This window comes from Onychostoma macrolepis, chromosome 01, assembly GCF_012432095.1.
Source record: "Onychostoma macrolepis isolate SWU-2019 chromosome 01, ASM1243209v1, whole genome shotgun sequence".
In the NCBI taxonomy this organism is placed as follows: domain Eukaryota; kingdom Metazoa; phylum Chordata; class Actinopteri; order Cypriniformes; family Cyprinidae; genus Onychostoma; species Onychostoma macrolepis.
In genome coordinates, this window is record NC_081155.1 from 29,855,703 (window position 1) to 29,873,369 (window position 17,667).

General features: G+C 36.3%; 2 protein-coding genes across 4 annotated transcripts; both read left to right on the forward strand.

Annotated features, from left to right (window-relative positions):
• Positions 1–231: 231 nt before the first annotated feature.
• Positions 232–5,151, forward strand: synpo2b (synaptopodin 2b). 2 transcript variants are annotated; one of them, XM_058793137.1, is made up of 2 exons: positions 232–300; positions 1,948–5,151. In XM_058793137.1, exon 2 carries the CDS (start codon positions 2,268–2,270, stop codon positions 4,143–4,145), a length of 1,878 nt encoding a protein of 625 aa, XP_058649120.1. In that variant the 5' UTR covers positions 232–300; positions 1,948–2,267; the 3' UTR covers positions 4,146–5,151. The 2 variants fall into 2 exon arrangements, with proteins under 2 accessions (XP_058649120.1, XP_058649948.1); XM_058793965.1 differs by lacking the exon at positions 232–300 and adding an exon at positions 1,196–1,312.
• Positions 5,152–10,042: 4,891 nt separating this feature from the next.
• myoz2b (myozenin 2b) lies at positions 10,043–17,344 on the forward strand. 2 transcript variants are annotated; one of them, XM_058795932.1, is made up of 6 exons: positions 10,046–10,185; positions 11,282–11,394; positions 12,431–12,597; positions 13,744–13,855; positions 14,626–14,809; positions 16,185–17,344. In XM_058795932.1, exons 2-6 carry the CDS (start codon positions 11,310–11,312, stop codon positions 16,408–16,410), a joined length of 774 nt encoding a protein of 257 aa, XP_058651915.1. In that variant the 5' UTR covers positions 10,046–10,185; positions 11,282–11,309; the 3' UTR covers positions 16,411–17,344. The 2 variants fall into 2 exon arrangements, with proteins under 2 accessions (XP_058651094.1, XP_058651915.1); XM_058795111.1 differs by lacking the exon at positions 11,282–11,394 and having other exon boundaries at positions 10,043–10,185.
• The last annotated feature ends 323 nt before the right edge of the window (positions 17,345–17,667 follow it).

The window sequence follows — 17,667 nt, forward strand, 5'->3', positions numbered from 1 at the left end:
CCTGGCTCCCTATATCTGAACAGCACAACAGAGTCCAGTGGACTACAGCTCTTCTAGTACAGGTTCTCACTAGAACCCAGCAAGAACTTGAAGCAGGAATGTTTTAATTTCTTGGAAACTGAAGAAGTGAAAAAAGGCAGAAGAAGAGGAGGAGACGGAGGAGAAGGAGGAGAGAGAGGTGTGGGATCTTCTGTGTGTCAAGTGGAATTCAAGTCCACGGTACTGAGCTGGCAGAGTGGTGGGGCACTGCCTCCTTGACGGAACTGATCAGACTTAGCAGACACCAAGCAAGACAGGCACGTAAGACAAAAACCTTCTCCAAATCTATCCTTCAGTGGCTGTCTTTGTCTATATTTGTCTCTGTTTTTGCTTTCTTTTTTTCTTTATCTCTTCAGTGATGGTCAGGATTCTGCTGTAATCTAATGTTATCTAATAAAAGATATGTAAATTGGAATACATTAAATACGTAATACCTTAGATACTTCATCTTATATACCTAAAAGGGTGAATTATAACAATACAAAATATAATATAAAAAACAATATAATTAAAAAGGACACATTTTATTTTAGGATTTCATAATTTGGCTGGTTGCTTGCATGAGCATGTCTTGACAGTTAGAGTGCATGGACAGAAATAACCAACCAATTCTGAAATAGGATTTTCTGTTGCTGTACTAGGCAATGCATCCTCTAATATGGTGATATGCTATAAACTTGCACAAATGTCCTTACAGATTGAAACATCAGTGATTGTTAAGCTTTGCTATTACTGTAGGTACGAATAGCTGGTTTAATATGCAATTAGAAGTAATGGCATCTACATGTAAAATAGCAATTAAAAATTTAAAAATAGCTAATTATTTGCCAATATTAGTAATATTAGTTTGGGATGGATGAGGCAAGTGATATGCTAAACCAGCATTTGAGAGATAACTAAATTAAAGTGTGTCCCTGCAGTATTCCTCAGGCCACTGGTTTGACAGGCAATAGCATGTGTCAGTAGAGATCTGTCATACGATCCCTTGGTGATGAGACACCACCTCTCTCTCTCTCTCTCGCTCTCTCTCTCTCTCTCACTCTCTCTCTGTCTTTCACAGTCCTGCCACCCCACCATAGAGCACTGACACAGTTTGCACAGATTCCCACTTTAGCCAAGGGGTTTTATGACCTCTCGCAATGTTTGTTCACCTAAAAAAGCTTTCAGTAAGTCAGGGTGCTTTGGACTAGGCTGACTGTTAGAAAGAAAGAAAAAGAAAATTATTATTATCATTTAGTTTGTTTATTGTGAAGATATATTGCCTGGATTTAGTGTAAGTGTGTGCTCATTTTCTTCAGAATAATAGGAGGGATTCCCTCATGCTTGTTTCTTATTTAAAGCTGCATTTGAATACACTTAAATTAAGGAAATAAACAACTGTATTCTAAAATAGATAAATAGCGATAGATCAGTTGTTTGAGAAAATTGGATTTGGATATAATTCATGCAGTTGGAAATGTTTTGATGTTAATGTATCTGATAAGAGACCAGATTAGTGGAATTAAATTAGTCAATTAAATGTGTTAATGTGTTTCAACTAACCCAGCTAATAATGTGTTTCAACTAACCCAGCTAATAATATTCTACTGGGGCTTGTGTGATGGAATTTCTCATTGTAAACTAACAAAAAACAAAAAGCGCTAACTCAATTTAAATCTTGTTATCTAAATGCCACTTCAATAAAAAAATGATATAATATCAAAATTGCTTAATAATACTATTAATTATTATGAGATGATCTATGCAAAATTCAAGGTGCACCATGATGCCATGTTGCACCATGTTGTTTTGTATGAAACTGGTCAATTAAATAAACTTAAATAATTCCTGTATTGAGTTGTGTAATTCCATTCTTCATAACTCTCATGCCATTTTCTATATTTCCTTGTTCAAATTTTTCTTTCACAGGACTAAGATGAGAGTGAGGCACAGTCAGTGAGACAGCTGAAAAAAAGCCAACTCTAAATGTAGACATAAGACTTTGCATTTCACTGCTGCCAAAAAGAAGGGCATCAAAAAAGGGTCAGAAGGTTCAAGCTGGTTAGCTACCAGTACAGCTTCTCAAAGACAGATTTCAGGACGAGAATGAGATCGTACACTACAAAGTAAGTCAGGACAGATTGCCACTGATTCTGAGTAGAATCCTGCTCCTTTAATGTTTAGAACCACAGGACTGATTTGAGCTACAACAGAATTTGAAAGTAGAGACCAAGTCAAACTAGGAAACAATGGAGCATCTTCCGCAGACAAAAGGAAAAGGAGTCTTGATGTTTGCCAAGAGACGTCAAAGGATGGATGAGCTTTCCGCAGAACAAGAGGAAATGAGACGAAAAGGCATACCAGTGGATGCATTTGTTGAACCAGAAGGCGAAACTGTTAAACCTCCTCCGCAGGAAGAAAGAACACAAGCCCCACAAGATATCTATGCAAGGCAACAACAACAGTATCAAGACCAGCCATTTCAGCAACATATGTTACCACAATCAGCAAACGGTATGGATGGTCTGGATCCTTATCAAGGTTCGGCTGTTTCCAGATCCCTTGTCTCCAACAGAACTGCTAAGCCCTTTCTGGGTGGTCATAATCAAGGACAAAAAACTTTTTCACCAATCAGCGGTGTCTCAAGCCCAACATCTAGGAAACCTGAAAACATATTCAAGGTTCCTGTTCCAGTAAACACAACCCCACAGGTTTGGTCCCCCACATCAGACATCATTGCTTCACGTGATGAGCGTATTGCTATACCTGCATTTAAAAGAGGGATTCTGCCAGAAACTAAAAGGAGAGGAACAAACAAGACAGACTCAAAAAAGATGCCTCTGCTTCAGAAAAAAGGTGATCAGAAGTCCTTAACAGAGTCAGTTCCAGAAGAAGACTTTCTCAGTCTGGGTGCAGAAGCATGCAATTTCATGCAAGCTCCAACGATCAAACAGAAAAACCCTCCACCTGTCCTACCCAAACCTGCCATCAACCCAGCTCACCCTCCTTGGTCTGCACAGGGTCGTGCCGTGTCTCAGGGTCCCCTTGCAGCATCAAGCTCAGTTCCAGCTATGGGGCACACCCAGGTGCAGGCAGTACCCCAACAAAACCCACCAAAGCAGCCTGCTGGAAAAGCCTTGCCCCGATTGTCATCTCAACTGATAGCACAGGAGGCATCACCTGCTTGGGTTCCATCCCACACACCAGATCTGCATCAACCGGCCTGGACTCCAGAACCACATCAGGCAAAACATACACCAGATTCACTCCGTGCTGGTCCTTCCCAGTCTAAAACATCACGGATTAGGTCAAGTGATGGTAACTCTGTTGCTTCCTGCCCACACCAACACCTGAGCACATACTTTCAGGGATCTAAGGCTCCATTATCTTCTCCTAAAGGGTATTCATCAGATGCAGGTGCTTCTGAGGGACTGAACCTTAAAGGAAAAGGAGCTGAACTGTTTGCTCGAAGACAGTCCCGTATGGAAAAATTTGTGGTGGACGATGAGACTGTGAGAGCCAACACACCCAGATCCTCATCGCCAACACTTTCAATGTCAAGCACCTGGAAATACTCTTCTAACATCCGTGCTCCACCTCCAGTCTCCTACAATCCTATTTTGTCCCCTTTTTATCCCCTTGCAGCAGTTAAGGAACCCCCTCCTGCAACTAGTCCAAAGATAAAGTCTAAAGCAAACAAGGAGAAGAAGAATCCACCACCCAAACATCTCAATGTTCTGGATGTTATGAAACATCAGCCTTACCAGTTAAATTCTTTGCTTTTCACCTACAACTCCACTCCAGAGGCCAAGGAAGCAGTTCCCCCTACAGAGTCTAAGCAAACTTCTGCTCAAACCCCTACCAATTTCCAGTCCCTTGTTTATGAGCCCTCTACAGAATTCTCCCCCTCCCCAAATAGTTTGCAGTCAGTTAAGCAAAATCCATCTAAAGCCACTGGAGAGGTAAGTGTTCCATACCCCTTTGTTCATCAGTCCACATCAAATAAAGCCACAATTATTCCACAACAGTTACATGGGAAAAAACTAGCCATGCATGATGGCCTAGAAACAAAGGCTCCTCAAACTCCTCCCTGCCTCCTGGTATCTCAGGGGGCAATGTCTGTGTAGGGTCTTCTTTACCCATGAATAATGAATATGCTTCACGGTGTGCATTACCAGTGGCTCCAAGACCAAAGTTTTCGGCCAAAATGTCAAACACTGGAGGCAAGAAATGGAAACCAGTAATTTTGCAACATTAATTTATTTTTTATTTTTTGCATATATTCAAAACAATATGTTTGGCAGATTCAAAAAGTGCTGTTTTTGCATTTTCATTAGTTCAAGTTATTTTTTTTATAGTACAATCAACCCAAGAAAATTTGTAACCCTTTAAATGATTCTTTCTAGGTCAAATGCAGAAGATAAGAATTTCATACATTATATAACAGTTGTACTATTTATAGTATTTATAGAGTAGATGGATTTTTTATTAGGTTTCCGTTTTATTGTGATATGTTTCCACATTAATGACAGTTAAGTTTATTTATTTATTTATTTATTTTTAGAGAAAAACTGTTAAACATTTTCTCTTTGTCTTGTGTATAGCAACACAACACATTTACCACATTATGCCAAGTGTTCCTGGATGGTAAAAAGGAATGTAAACTTATTTGTCAGCCATGCTGTCTGGCCAGGCAAAGCACCAATGAAATAATCTGTGTTAAAAGCATTAAATTCAATGTTTCAGGTCAATATACTACTGTAGATCTCCTCTTGGATTGAGACTCTTTTGCAATTTCGTTAGACCTCCAAATCAGTTGTTGGAATAGTGAGGAAACCCTTTCACAGGTTTTAAGACATTGTTTTTTTTTTTTTTTTTGGACATTTGAACTGAATCTAATAATATAATTCAGAATACTTTATTTGTGTTATATATTTTTTTAATTAAATAGTTATGCATTTAGCAGACACTGCTGTTCAGATACAGTGAACAAAGGATGGGTGTACAGAATATTCTAAGTATATTTATTTGTACTAATACAAATATCACTATGAACTGTTACTTCTGTTGTTGTTTTCTCTTGTCATTTCAAAACTATTGCACTTCCTGATTCTTCTGATTAATAAATATTTCCATCAGCTGTTTCTCTCAATGCTTTCTGTGCTCTCTATTTGCTTTCCAGTGCTTTCTGTGCTCTCTAATTGCTTGCCAAATGTACCACAGCTCTCTTTCTGGTATTCCCCTCATGTTACTCTGCTTTGTAATGCCCTGCAAAGACCAGTCCATAAATGAAAAAAGCACAATATTTTCCTTCAGTGTAATAAAAATACACCTTGAGTCACAAAGTTCTATACTGGGTCAACAAATACTACATATTAATTACACAAAGTCTTTAAACAAACTTAAATGATAAGATTTTCCATTGGTATACCATCATTTGAACAGTTTTAACAGGTCTGTATTCTGTCAGATTCATTTTGTTCTTCACAGATTGTTGCTATACTATGGGTAGCTTGCAGTGGGCTGGGGCAGTGGTTTTCTTAATTCTGCACATAGCTCATTTTAAAAATAGCTCTTGCTCCACCATGTTTGAAACACACAAACCCTATTAAGACACCGCTTCTGCTTAGCCATCTGATCTTACACTTCTTAACTAGTCAGGTGCCTCTAACCATAGGTAAGTGCTGAAATAACCTCACCCTCAACTCAACACCAAACAGACTAAAAAAAAACATCTTTTGATGACAACACTACAGCAATACGAGTTGAGAGCTTACTCTATGATTGGACATCACTGTTTTTTTGTTTTTTTTTGCTCAATGAAGTTCCCCCACCTTCCCAAATTGATAGAGTATAAACGTTTTTAGTGAACAATTGTGTAAACTTTTAGTACAAAATTTTCTAAACTCTTGGCACTGAGCATACAAGTTCATGACAAATTGCCACATCTGTCCTGTTTAACAAGGAGGATGACCTCCTTGAATGCTCTGGTCTTTAATGGCGAGTGTTGCTCAACTCGTCTCTACAGAATCCCCCACAGTTGCTAAAGAATATTAAGATTGGGTGAAATACATGTCCACTAAAGGATTTTTACTTTCAACCCAGGGAATGAGGAGAGGGTAGCATCTTCTGTTTCATCACACAGTGGTGTGTGAATTCATGACAGAATTGATGAAGCACAACTCCCTCAGCACTCATTCATCCCTATAGAAGAGCTTTACTACCACTGAACTTCACTGTGGGAACCAGACACTTCTCACTGTCCGAGCAACACCAGAACATTTTGGATGCTTTTGGATCCAAAATGATTGACTTGGTCTCTTGAGACCATAGTGGGCCTTGGAAAAGGTTAAATGAGTTTATTGTGCCTTGGCTACAGTAGACAGTTCCTGTGGTGACAACAACCATGCATGTCACTTCTGCAGGCTGCATCTTACTCTGTGAGATAAACAGTCATTTTTTTTCATAGATTTTTCTGGCATGGTATTTCTCCTGCCCTTTTTCTAGCAAAAAAATCACTCATCACTAAACGTAAACAAAGTGAAGGCCTGATTATTTCAGGGGCCTTGTCACAAGTCCATTGTTTTTGAATGTTGGTGTTACTTTTGCTATATTTTCACACTTAAAACAATGATTTGGTATTCCTCTAGTACCATTGTCCTCTTTTGTGCTACGAAATAAGTCTCCTGGCAGCTCTCTCCTAAGTGATTCCATTGTTGTCAGCATTAAGTCTGAGTGTGATTCAGTAGGCTATATAACACTTTTACTTGTCTTTTTTCTTTTTAACTTTTATTTAGTAACTTTCAGGAGGATGTACTCATTTTTGCAACACAACATTTTTTACCACTTTGACAAGAAAATCTTATTTTCCTGAATAATTTTGACATTCTTTGGTAATTGATCAAGCACACTTGTTGGAACATCATATCTCCAAAGAATATAAACATTTCTTCTAAGTAAAGAGTAACTGCCAAATTTGTTAAGATTTAGAGGGGGTGTACTCATTTATGCTGTGCACTATATATACATTTACCAGGCAGTCTCTAACTTTCATGTCTTCATAGAATCAGTAAGCTTGAAGAGTGCAACCACTCCGAAAAATGTTTTGACAATATCTAATTATAACCCAGAATTAATCTGGTGCCAACTAACCCTGACCTCCCCTGAACCAAAATTAGCAATGTTTCTAAACAGCATTTACAGCCATAGTCCAGGAGAGGGCAGTCAAAATGCATGTTTTCTTTTATTTGTTTGATGTAAAAAGTGCTGTAAGAAAAACATGTGTATAATTGATTTACTACTGAAAAAATTGTGAACGTCTATCTTTCTTTCTCTTTGTAGGGATTCAGCAGGAGCCGTTCCTTGTCTTTCCCCCAGAGACTTCCGTCTGTGTCTCCTGCTTCCCCTGTGTCCACTCCAGGTGTCCATTCAACACGTCAATCACTGAACAGGCAATATTCATGGGTGGAACAGCCCAAAAAAACACTCTCCTCTGTGGAGGCAGTTTCTCAAAGCCCCTTTGGTCCTGAAGAGTTCAAAATTTCTGCTACTCATAGAAAATCATTACCAGAAACACCAGCAGAATGGAAGCAAAGAGTTTTCTACGAGTCTGTTGGTGGCCCACAGGAGATGGAGCCTGTAATAGCTGTTACATCCCCTACAAACAGCTTTTCTTCAGTGCCAAAAGAACCAATATATGGGCCACCTTTCCGTCCTGCACAGCCTCTGGTGACCAGTAACAGGTATAGGAGGGGTAGTTCTCTGCCCAGAAATGTCACACTTAACACAAACTGTCCACAATTGCACAGAGTCAGTTGGAAACTGTAATTAAATATTCTGAGTGATCAAATTAAATCATAGTAGCTATATATCTCATAGTATATGTAATATATATCACAAAAAGGGGCCGTATTGTTATAGTTTGTCTTACTTCCATATCTTTGAACATAAACCAACAGTTACAGCAATCCATTTTATAAGTCAAGTTTGTATTGTCTGTCCATGCTGATTTTTAAAAAGAAGGTTTAAAAAATTATTTATCCTTAACATGAAAAATCTTTCATTTTACACTCCAGTTACTGTCAAGCTCCAAGACACCAAAAATAACCCAACATTTCTAAACAAATTTCACTTTATAGGGAAACTGAGCATTACTTGTATAGACATTTTAATGCTGAATTATGTATACATACTCAGTAAAATTTGGATTGGATGGGTGTGGAATGAAACTCACAGTAGTGAAAAGAAAAAGAAAAAAGTTTGTGCAGACTTTTCAGTGGGGAAAAAAAAATGTCCAGGCTAAAGCTTAGTGGTGCGCACATTATGTCATTAGTTTACAGTATGTTATAGACCTAATATTCTAGCATTTAAAATACAATACCTGTTCAAAAGTTTGGGATCAGTAGGATTTTTTTTTTTTTAAGAAAATTTAAGTTTTTTTAAAGCAATATAAGTCTTTACTATCATTTTTTATCAATTTAACACATCCTTGCTGAATTTAAGTATTCTTTTCTTTTAAAAAAGAAAAAAATGTACTGACCCCGAACCTTTGAACAGTATAGTGTATATTGTATATTGTATTTCTATTTTAAATAAATGCTGTTCTTTTTAACATTTTATTCATCATAAGAATCCTGAAAAAAATATCACAGGTTATAAAAAAATATTAAGCAGCACAACTGATTCCAACATTGATGATAAATCAGCATATTAGAATGATTTCTGAAGGATCTTGTGACACTGAAGACTGGAGTAATGATGCTGGGGTCCCGGACCTCCCATAAGCATTAAAGGACCCCCCATAACACCCAAAAATATATACTTGGGGGTCCCCTGGTTTTTCAATAAAACTATAATACTTGAAACATTGAACTAGTGAAAATGAAAATTAAATGAAAAGATTCGATGGCTGTATTAAATTTAGACCTGCTCATGTTTATTTTTAAGCGTTTGTACAGCGTTACTCATCATAACCAATCACACACGTTTCCGTTGAGCTTAGGTATGCGGTGGCCAATCAGAGGCGGGCAGATTAGTCATCGCTGAATTTTGTTCAGACTGAAACTTGCGAATTCCCACATCATAAACAATAAAAGTTCAGACGTACGTACGATAAAAGTAAGATATTCATTTATCATACAGATTATAAGAGGAGCTATGAGTGATTAAACACTAGCTAGACTGACTGAGTGGATTCTTTCACTGCATGATTCAGTCTAACAAAATGCAGAATGCTCCCAAAATTCAAGATGGGGCAGAAAATATGTATATTTATATAATTTCATGTAGTTAATCAATATCACACGAAGAGTGTAATGCCAAAACAAAATGTTTCATTTTACATGTTAAATATTCTATTTCTCTACTGTGTAAGTCAATGTGTGAATCAATAACCTTTTTCTAATACTAACTCTAGAAACAGCACAGAATATTATTTCTATCTAAATGAACATCTGCAACTTCATTTATTTAAATATGCACATTGTTTAAACGATATTGTTTATTAAGCCTGACAATACTTTTGAAATCTGAACTCACCACAAACAATTTGAATTCTTATCATGTATCAAGTTGTACAATAAAGAGCGTTTTATTAAAGCACGATGACTAGAAATGCTTTTACTCTTCTATTCTCCAATGTTTACTGCTACCATTTGATTCTGTCAGATCTTTTTACAGACAATAAAATTGCAAAATAGATTAGGCCTATTTGATTTTCTCTTGGAGCAGACTACTGTCTCAATGCTGAGTCCTGTAAGACGATGTGTTATAGTAGGAGCAGGATCTTCTACTTCTGGAAGGACAGCCATAAATGACAATCAAGAAAATCAGCCTCTGAAGCTAACAATTACACAAACTAAAACATCCATCACCTTTTACACACATACACAAAAAGTACTCACTTTGTACACTTTATTCTCATGCATACAGTTCACCTCCCTCCCCCTCCATACCAACTTATACCATTGTGAGAAGTTTGAGTGCTGAACACAGCTAAAATTAGCCTATTGATGCAAGCTGGCGTTCCACTAACACCCGCACACACCCCCACCCCAGTGCAAGTCAAGAACAGAGTGCGAGACAAAGACAAATCAGGCCGGATCGATCTACCTAAAGTAACCTCTTCTTTTGTACAGGTAGAACTCAAGACACAGGCAGATCTAACAGGTAAGAAGATGGCCTTCCTTGAGAGACGGTGTGCAGTGTGGACATAATGATAACAGACATGTGTTATAACAGTGATGGGAGTTGTAGGTTGTGTTTTGTGGACAGTTCTGACAGTGGTAACAAAACATAGATACTCAGAGATGTATTTTAGATGGCTCTCTTAGAAGACTGATATTGGATAAATGTGTACATGATAATGGAATGAACTAAAACAGAAGCCCTAACAAATGAACATAAATATGAAAATTATTGTTTAGGAATTTCTTTGTGAATTGTGCAACCATATGATTTTTTTTTTTTTTTTTAGCGTCACAGCAATATAAAGCATTCAAATAATACTGATAATATTAAATAGATACTGATAATATTATGCAACCATTAAAAAAACTTTTCATGAGGAATAGTTTACCTACACAAATCAATATAAGCATTACTGGCAATGTTACAAAGAGAGAATTCAGAGATCGATCTTTTTGAACTTTTCAATGAGAGCAGCAAGTAAACGATTGAATGGCAAGGCCTTGCAAACCGTGCCAAGAAAGTTTATTTTGGCTTTGATCAGTCTCAGTAGCCCAGTCTACACTCTGGACACAATGTTCCGTCACCAGCTCATGCATATCCATGATTTATATCACTTCATGACATATGACATCTTGCTCTGTATAAAGAGTTGGCTTGTGGTCAGGTAAGTTTCACCTTTACACTTTAATGACAGTTATGGATATTCATAGGGTATAAGGGTATTTCCAATGGTTTAGAAAGCCTAAATATGGCATTTAATACAACTAAATTTAATATTCTATTTTATTCGGTAAAAATTTTTTTTTCCATAGCAATCCTCAACAGTTTTACACAGAAGTCCTAATTTATAGAGGAAAAAAATATTCTGCAGATTTATAGATTTTATTTCAGTTAAATTCACAAAGACAACACCTTTTTTCAATATATGATAAATCAATCTCATTTAAAAAGCAATATCCTTATTGTACAAACTTTTTTTTCCAGACAGGTTCTCTTGGGACTTTTCATCACATTATCCTTTAAATTGACTTTAGATAGTTATACTACAAGCATCTGTGTCCTTTATGTATTGCAGCACTACTGGGATTCTGTTTTAAACCAACATGTCACAGTTCAGCACTCTTTCAGTGCGTGAGAGGAAGAAGCAGGCAGCTGCCCTTTGCCATGAGGTCCATGGTGGTGCCAACGGTATAACCTTCTATCAAAACCTGCTCTCAGATCAGCACTGAGTGATTACAGAGCACAGCACTGTAGCTGCCAATCGCAGAGAGAAACGCCAACATTTAGAATGTGGTTCAGGGCCAAAGCCTCAGCCATAAATAATCTTGTGTGGATGTAGCAGTGGATTCACTCTGTCATTGTCACAGGCTATTTCTGCAGAGGCTAAAGTTGGGAGGATGGGATAGGACAGCTGTGTTGGAGCTGAAATGAGAACAGAATAAAGATCATGGAGAACAAGTGAGCTTCTCCTGTTGAAAAAAAAAATAAAATCCCCTGAACCTTTCACAGACCTTTTGTTATATCTTTTTAGATTAAGTACAATTTTAATTAACATTAAACATTTTATATCGAAACATCAGTAAACATTAATGACACACAAAATGAATGATTTCTATTTTAAATATAAAGTTATGTTTAGAATTTTATTGGAAATGTTCAGAATAACACCATCAGCATGGCTGAAAAGCTCCTGCAGCAATAGCATACGACATGCACCTTATATAATTACCCTTTAATAAAACTTTCATAACCATCTAACCTTTTAATAATGAATTCACCAGTTTCTATTAAGGTTGAATGATTTTTCATGTGACCTTTCATAGAATGTGTATCTAACACAGGTATCTGTAACCTTTTGTATTTTTGGTTTCTTTATCATGATATGTTGTTTGAATAAATGACACCTACATATAATACATCTGCCCATATACAATATACACCCATATACAATGCATACATGTATGCATTCAAATATGGATCATATGAAGCATCTAAAAGTTCACTTCATAATAACTTTCATATCATTCACTATTAAGTCATTAACAGACATTATTACATGATATATTGTAGTAATGTCTTTATGAATCATTAATTATTGCCTATATAAATTGCCATGAGCCATGTATATTATCATGTAAATTATTATAAAGCATTATCCAAGGTTTTATAAATGGCTCTGTTGAATTATATTGTAATAACAAAAGATCGTGTGATATTAATGCAGGTTTTACCATGGACCTGGGAAAGAAACTTTCCACTCCAAAAGACATCATGCTGGAGGAACTGTCTCTCTTGTCAAACCGAGGGTCACGTCTTTTTAAGATGAGACAGCGGAGATCAGAGAAATATACGTTTGAAAGCATTCAGAATGAAGCCAATGTCATGTTTAATGTAAGTAGCATCTACATTGGCTTGAACCTACATGCATAACAAAAGTCTATTTGCTTATATTGTGCATAACAATCATTATATTGCAGATAAAAAGATGCACATCAATGTAGTACATATTGTGGCTTTAATAATACCAATCATATCTAACCTACTTCTGATGTGACCTTAGATATCTAATTTGATGTTGACATTGAGCCTAGAAAGACTAAACTGTGATTTGCTTGTTGAACTACTATATGTGTGATTGCTTTGTAAAGCAAACATGTGCTCAGCTGAATGAATGGCAGCCACACATGGAAGATAGCAAATGCCACGTGCCCCTGTCCTTCCCAATGTTCCTTCTTTAGGGTCAGCACTGAAATGCGTCCCTGACAACCTACTTCATTTATCACTGTTCAAGTGTGTGTGTGTGTGTGCTCGTTCTCACTACTGTGTACCAAAATGCATTTAAACATAAGTGATAGCTTGTTAATGTGTTTCAATCAAAGGATTTATAATGTACACTGTAACTATATATAACTGTAAATGTATACATAATGAAATGAATGGACAAGAAACCACTCTGTATCTTAAATAGAGCAGATTTAGTAATCTGATACTACTAAAACAACAGTCCAAGACCAAGGATATTGTGAAGTTAATTATTTTAAATTAAACAGTTGTAATAAATTGTAAATTATGTTTCAATCATAACTTGGGAAAGAAAAGAATGGCAGAGCTGTGGCACAATGGTAGTGAAAGTGCTCTTGATATAATGATTTTGTTGAAGTCCAGGCTCTGACATCTGGACTGACATCCTAACCGTTTTGTCTGGAAATAGTGGTGTTGACATGAAGTTTGAAAATCCTCCATTGACCTTTTTTGTTTAATATTTTTAACATGGAGTGATAGAACAGACTACTTTCAATCACAAAAGTGCACAAAACTCCCCTCTGCCTTATTGGAGAAGCTGCTATCAATAATATATTGCGCTTTCACAGCACCATTTTAACAGTGGAACAAAGTCACTTTCAGGCCACTTTGTCCACAATTTGTTTTTGTCCAAAATTGTTTGTAAGGTTTTTTTTTTTTTTATATATATATATGTTGCTGCACATGCACAATGAGGTACTATATGTCCAAGTTGAAACTGACATTTCATTTTAGAATGAAAATCAAGCCAATGCAGAAAACTCAGCAAATAAAGGAGTTGCATCAAAAACACCCCCAAACACACCAGATCCCAGAAATCCAGCAAACCCTCAGGACATTGCACCAGGTATGTCAAAATCAACGTTTATAATGCACAGAAACTATTTTCACTAAGACATTGCTATTAAATTTCACAAATAATTTCAAAGAAACATGAAGTAACACATTGAATTAAACATAAAAAAACAAACAAAAACAAAAAAAACAAGTAATTTTATTTCAGAACTGTTTCATTTTAACAGTTTGAATAACATGGCTTATGAATTCTTAATGGATGTCATAATGGCGGGTGAGTCAGGAGGGTTGCACTACTCATGCTTTACTCTTGTTATCTACCCTGACTAGCTTGTAAGATGTTTACAAAGCCTTGTATCATCTGTGAAAGAATAAGTGCAATGGAATCAGAGAGACTGAAGAGAGAATATGATAGTGACAGCACCCCCCCAACTCACCTTCTATTTCTAGCTGAGTGAATCACTCTGAGTGACTTTAAACAGGTTAAAAGGGTACTGTATGTGTGTTTCACTCTGTAAATGCTCAATAAATGCATGCTGCTTTTGCTTTGTAAAAAAAAAAAAAAAACCTCAAGACCATATTGCACAACTAAATCCAAGACAAAACTGGATTTTTAATTAGGTTTTATTGTGGTGCAGTTCAGTTTTAATATGCCTGATTCGGTTTAGTTCTACTCCTTTCATCTCAATTTAGGTCAGTGCCTGTCAATTTATATGGTGTGTTCTACATAAGATATTCTTTACAGAGGCTACACTATATCAAGAACTCCAGATCATCAAACTAAAACATGAAACATATGTAGCAAACTCTTGTTTTTTGCAGGATATGGAGGTCCACTGACAAACATTCCTCCAGAGAGGTTCAATGCCACAGCTATGCCAAAATCCTACCACTCCCCCTGGGAAGAGGCCATCATCAATGACCCCACACTGGCCGACACACTTAAAGTTCACATGCCTGAGCCTGAGCCTAAAACAGAGCTGCCTGACTACAAAAGCTTTAATAGGTATTGCATTTTTTCTTAAAGCCAAATCACGCAACATGCATGTGAATACTGATTCCAACAAAAACATTATATTTAGTTTGATTTTAATTTGAGAAAAATCAAATACAATGTATTAGGTTATGTTGGTTTCTTTTTAAGTTACCATATTTATCATCAAATAAAGGTTAATGATAGTTAGAATAGTTACCATTTTTATGCATACTGCACTGTTGATCTATTGCACAAAGTGGATATATTCAGTCCTGCAATAATGTATCTGCACAACACAGCACCATCATGAGGAGATAAACAGGAGGTGCAGTCTCAATATCCAGGTAACCAACAATTCATATCTGAAATACACTATATTGCCAAAAGTATTGGGCCACCCCCTTCTAATGAACAGGTTTGACTACTTTAGTAATTTCCATGAGTACAAATCTTAATGTTTAAGCATATAATGATATTCTAGGGAATTGTGTGCTTCTAATTTTAAAGCAACAGTTTGGACAGGACCCTTTTCTATTCTAACATGACAATGCCTCTGTGTATAAGGCAAGGTTCAAAAAGAAATGATTGATTTAGTCAGTGTGGAAGTCCTAATCCAAGCTGAACACCTCTGGTGTGACTTTAAATGCAGATCTTGAGCCAAAAACTCTTTACCAAACACCAATGACTTGTACAGTCACAGCCTATTTGGGTATTCTACTCATGGGTAGAGTCATTTTAGACACTTCCAAAACTGTTGCAACAGAGATGGAAATACAATTTTTAGATACATGAATTATGTTTCCATCTTTGTTGCCACAGTTTTGGAAGTGCCTTTTTAGAAAAGGGTCCTGTCCAAACTGTTGCTTTAAAATTAGAAGCACACAATTCCCTAGAAAATCATTATATGCTTAAACATTAAGATTTGTACTCATGGAAATTACTAAAGTAGTCAAACCTGTGCATTAGAAGGGGGTGGCCCAATACTTTTGGCAATATAGTGTATGTGTTAATGCCCTAAAACTTAAAGTTATTCCTGTAAACTTTGATCCCAGAAATTGGCATTGATTTAAAATGGGATTGATATAAAATGACTGATTTTACTTTTATGCTGTATTTCATCACAAAATAAAAAAGAATGAAAACAACAAAATAACAACAAGAAAAAAAAAAATCTTGAAAATGCAAAAATATAGTGTTTTTAAAGATTGTTTATTTATTTTAAAAGTTATCATATCTATCATTAAAAATAGTTAACACACACACACACACACACACATATGTGTATGTGTGTGTGTGTGTGTGTGTGTAAACATATATGCAAGAAACTTAAAGGAACTGTCCAAAGTTCCAGCAGCAGAACAGAAACCAATACAGATGTGTCAGTAATTAAATCTCTGTTTCTTAGGGTGGCTACACCATTTGGGGGTTTCGAAAAAGCCCCACGAGGGATCACCTTTAAGCTTCCAGAGGTGGACTTGAATGCTCCTCGATACCCCGAGCTCCAGGATTCTACAGCCAAGCGACCCACTTTCAACAGGACCGCCCAGGGGTGGATCTCCGATGGCACGCCTCTCATTTTACCCACTGTCTCTCTGGAGCCTTTTGAGATCCCTGAGTCTGACGATCTGTAACACAGATTCAAGCCCCACTTGTTACCCAATCCCAATGAGCCTGATTGTGGTATAGGGTGTGTGTAGATGTCTAGTTTGTGTTTTAGTATTCTTTGAAGTGAATTTTGAACTGCTGTTCTTGGGACAGCAATTACCACATATCATTTTTGTAAGGAATGCCTCAGAACTGAAGATTATTTAACAAAACACGAGGAAGCATTAATAATCGTCATCAGAATTAACCATTTCTGTTGGGTTGAAAACCACATAGCACATTATACTACATGTGTTATAATGTGTTTAGTTATATCACCGAAAATTACAATTAACCACAAACTCACAAACTGAATAATACAGCGTGGATTACCATCAAACACAGAAATTAATTTTTATTTATGGATGAAGACTCAATGCATTTTTGCCTTTTTGCAAAACAATAAGCATATAAAAAGTGTAAGAATATACATTGTACAATGAGTACATTTATTGATACATCCAGGGCGATACAGTGATTTTCACTAACATTATGCATGATTATACTGTGAAACATTACCAGTTTTCTAAGACTGCGTTCACATTTACCTGTAATATATTTAGTACTGCATCAAATCATTTTTAGGTTACCTTTTTTCTGTGGTGAAATATTTTACACTCTAGATTCTATGAAAACTCACAAAGCTTTGTAGTATAACAGTAAAATCAATCATTTTAAATCTGAAATCACAAATTGATCATGGATAGATCAATGGTGGAAACAGCCATGTAAATATAATGTGCTGAATGCCTAAAATCTTGTTTGTACTGTAAAAAAAATCCTATTCATATATATTTCTGAAAATGTGTCTTGTGAAATGTATTTCTGGCTTTATCATTATATTCACAGTGTTACTTTTGCCTGTAGCTTCAAAATATAGTGTACACAAATTGTCCAAATAAAATGCATATTTATTTCAAATTTCTGTCATTGGTGATTTATTAAATTTCTATCATTTTGATATATGGCCAAAAATGCTAATAATGTTCTGAATGATGTTTTCACCACATATACCTGCATAGTAAGTCATCATCATCCAGATCAGTCTCTGGAAGAAGCTGTCTCAGTTACCCTGAGGCATAGCACACAGACATATCCTCTGACACTGTCTATATTTACAGGAGTCATAAGTAGCCTTGAATTTGACACTCTCTGTGCTACAGTTACAGTAAACACAAAGACTTCCAGACAGTCAGCAAATGCTTCCTTCAAGCAGTAGAATACTTAAAGGCCATTAAATAATA

What these genes read in the sequence shown, in the direction of transcription:
- synpo2b (XM_058793137.1), top strand. Translation starts at nt 2,268, where the DNA reads ATGGAGCATCTTCCGCAGACAAAAGGAAAAGGAGTCTTGATGTTTGCC.
- myoz2b (XM_058795932.1), top strand. Translation starts at nt 11,310, where the DNA reads ATGTCACAGTTCAGCACTCTTTCAGTGCGTGAGAGGAAGAAGCAGGCA. An exon ending in GGTCCATGGTGGTGCCAACG is followed by an intron (nt 11,395 to 12,430) that starts GTATAACCTTCT and finishes ATATTAATGCAG; the next exon opens with GTTTTACCATGGACCTGGGA. An exon ending in CCCTCAGGACATTGCACCAG is followed by an intron (nt 13,856 to 14,625) that starts GTATGTCAAAAT and finishes TGTTTTTTGCAG; the next exon opens with GATATGGAGGTCCACTGACA.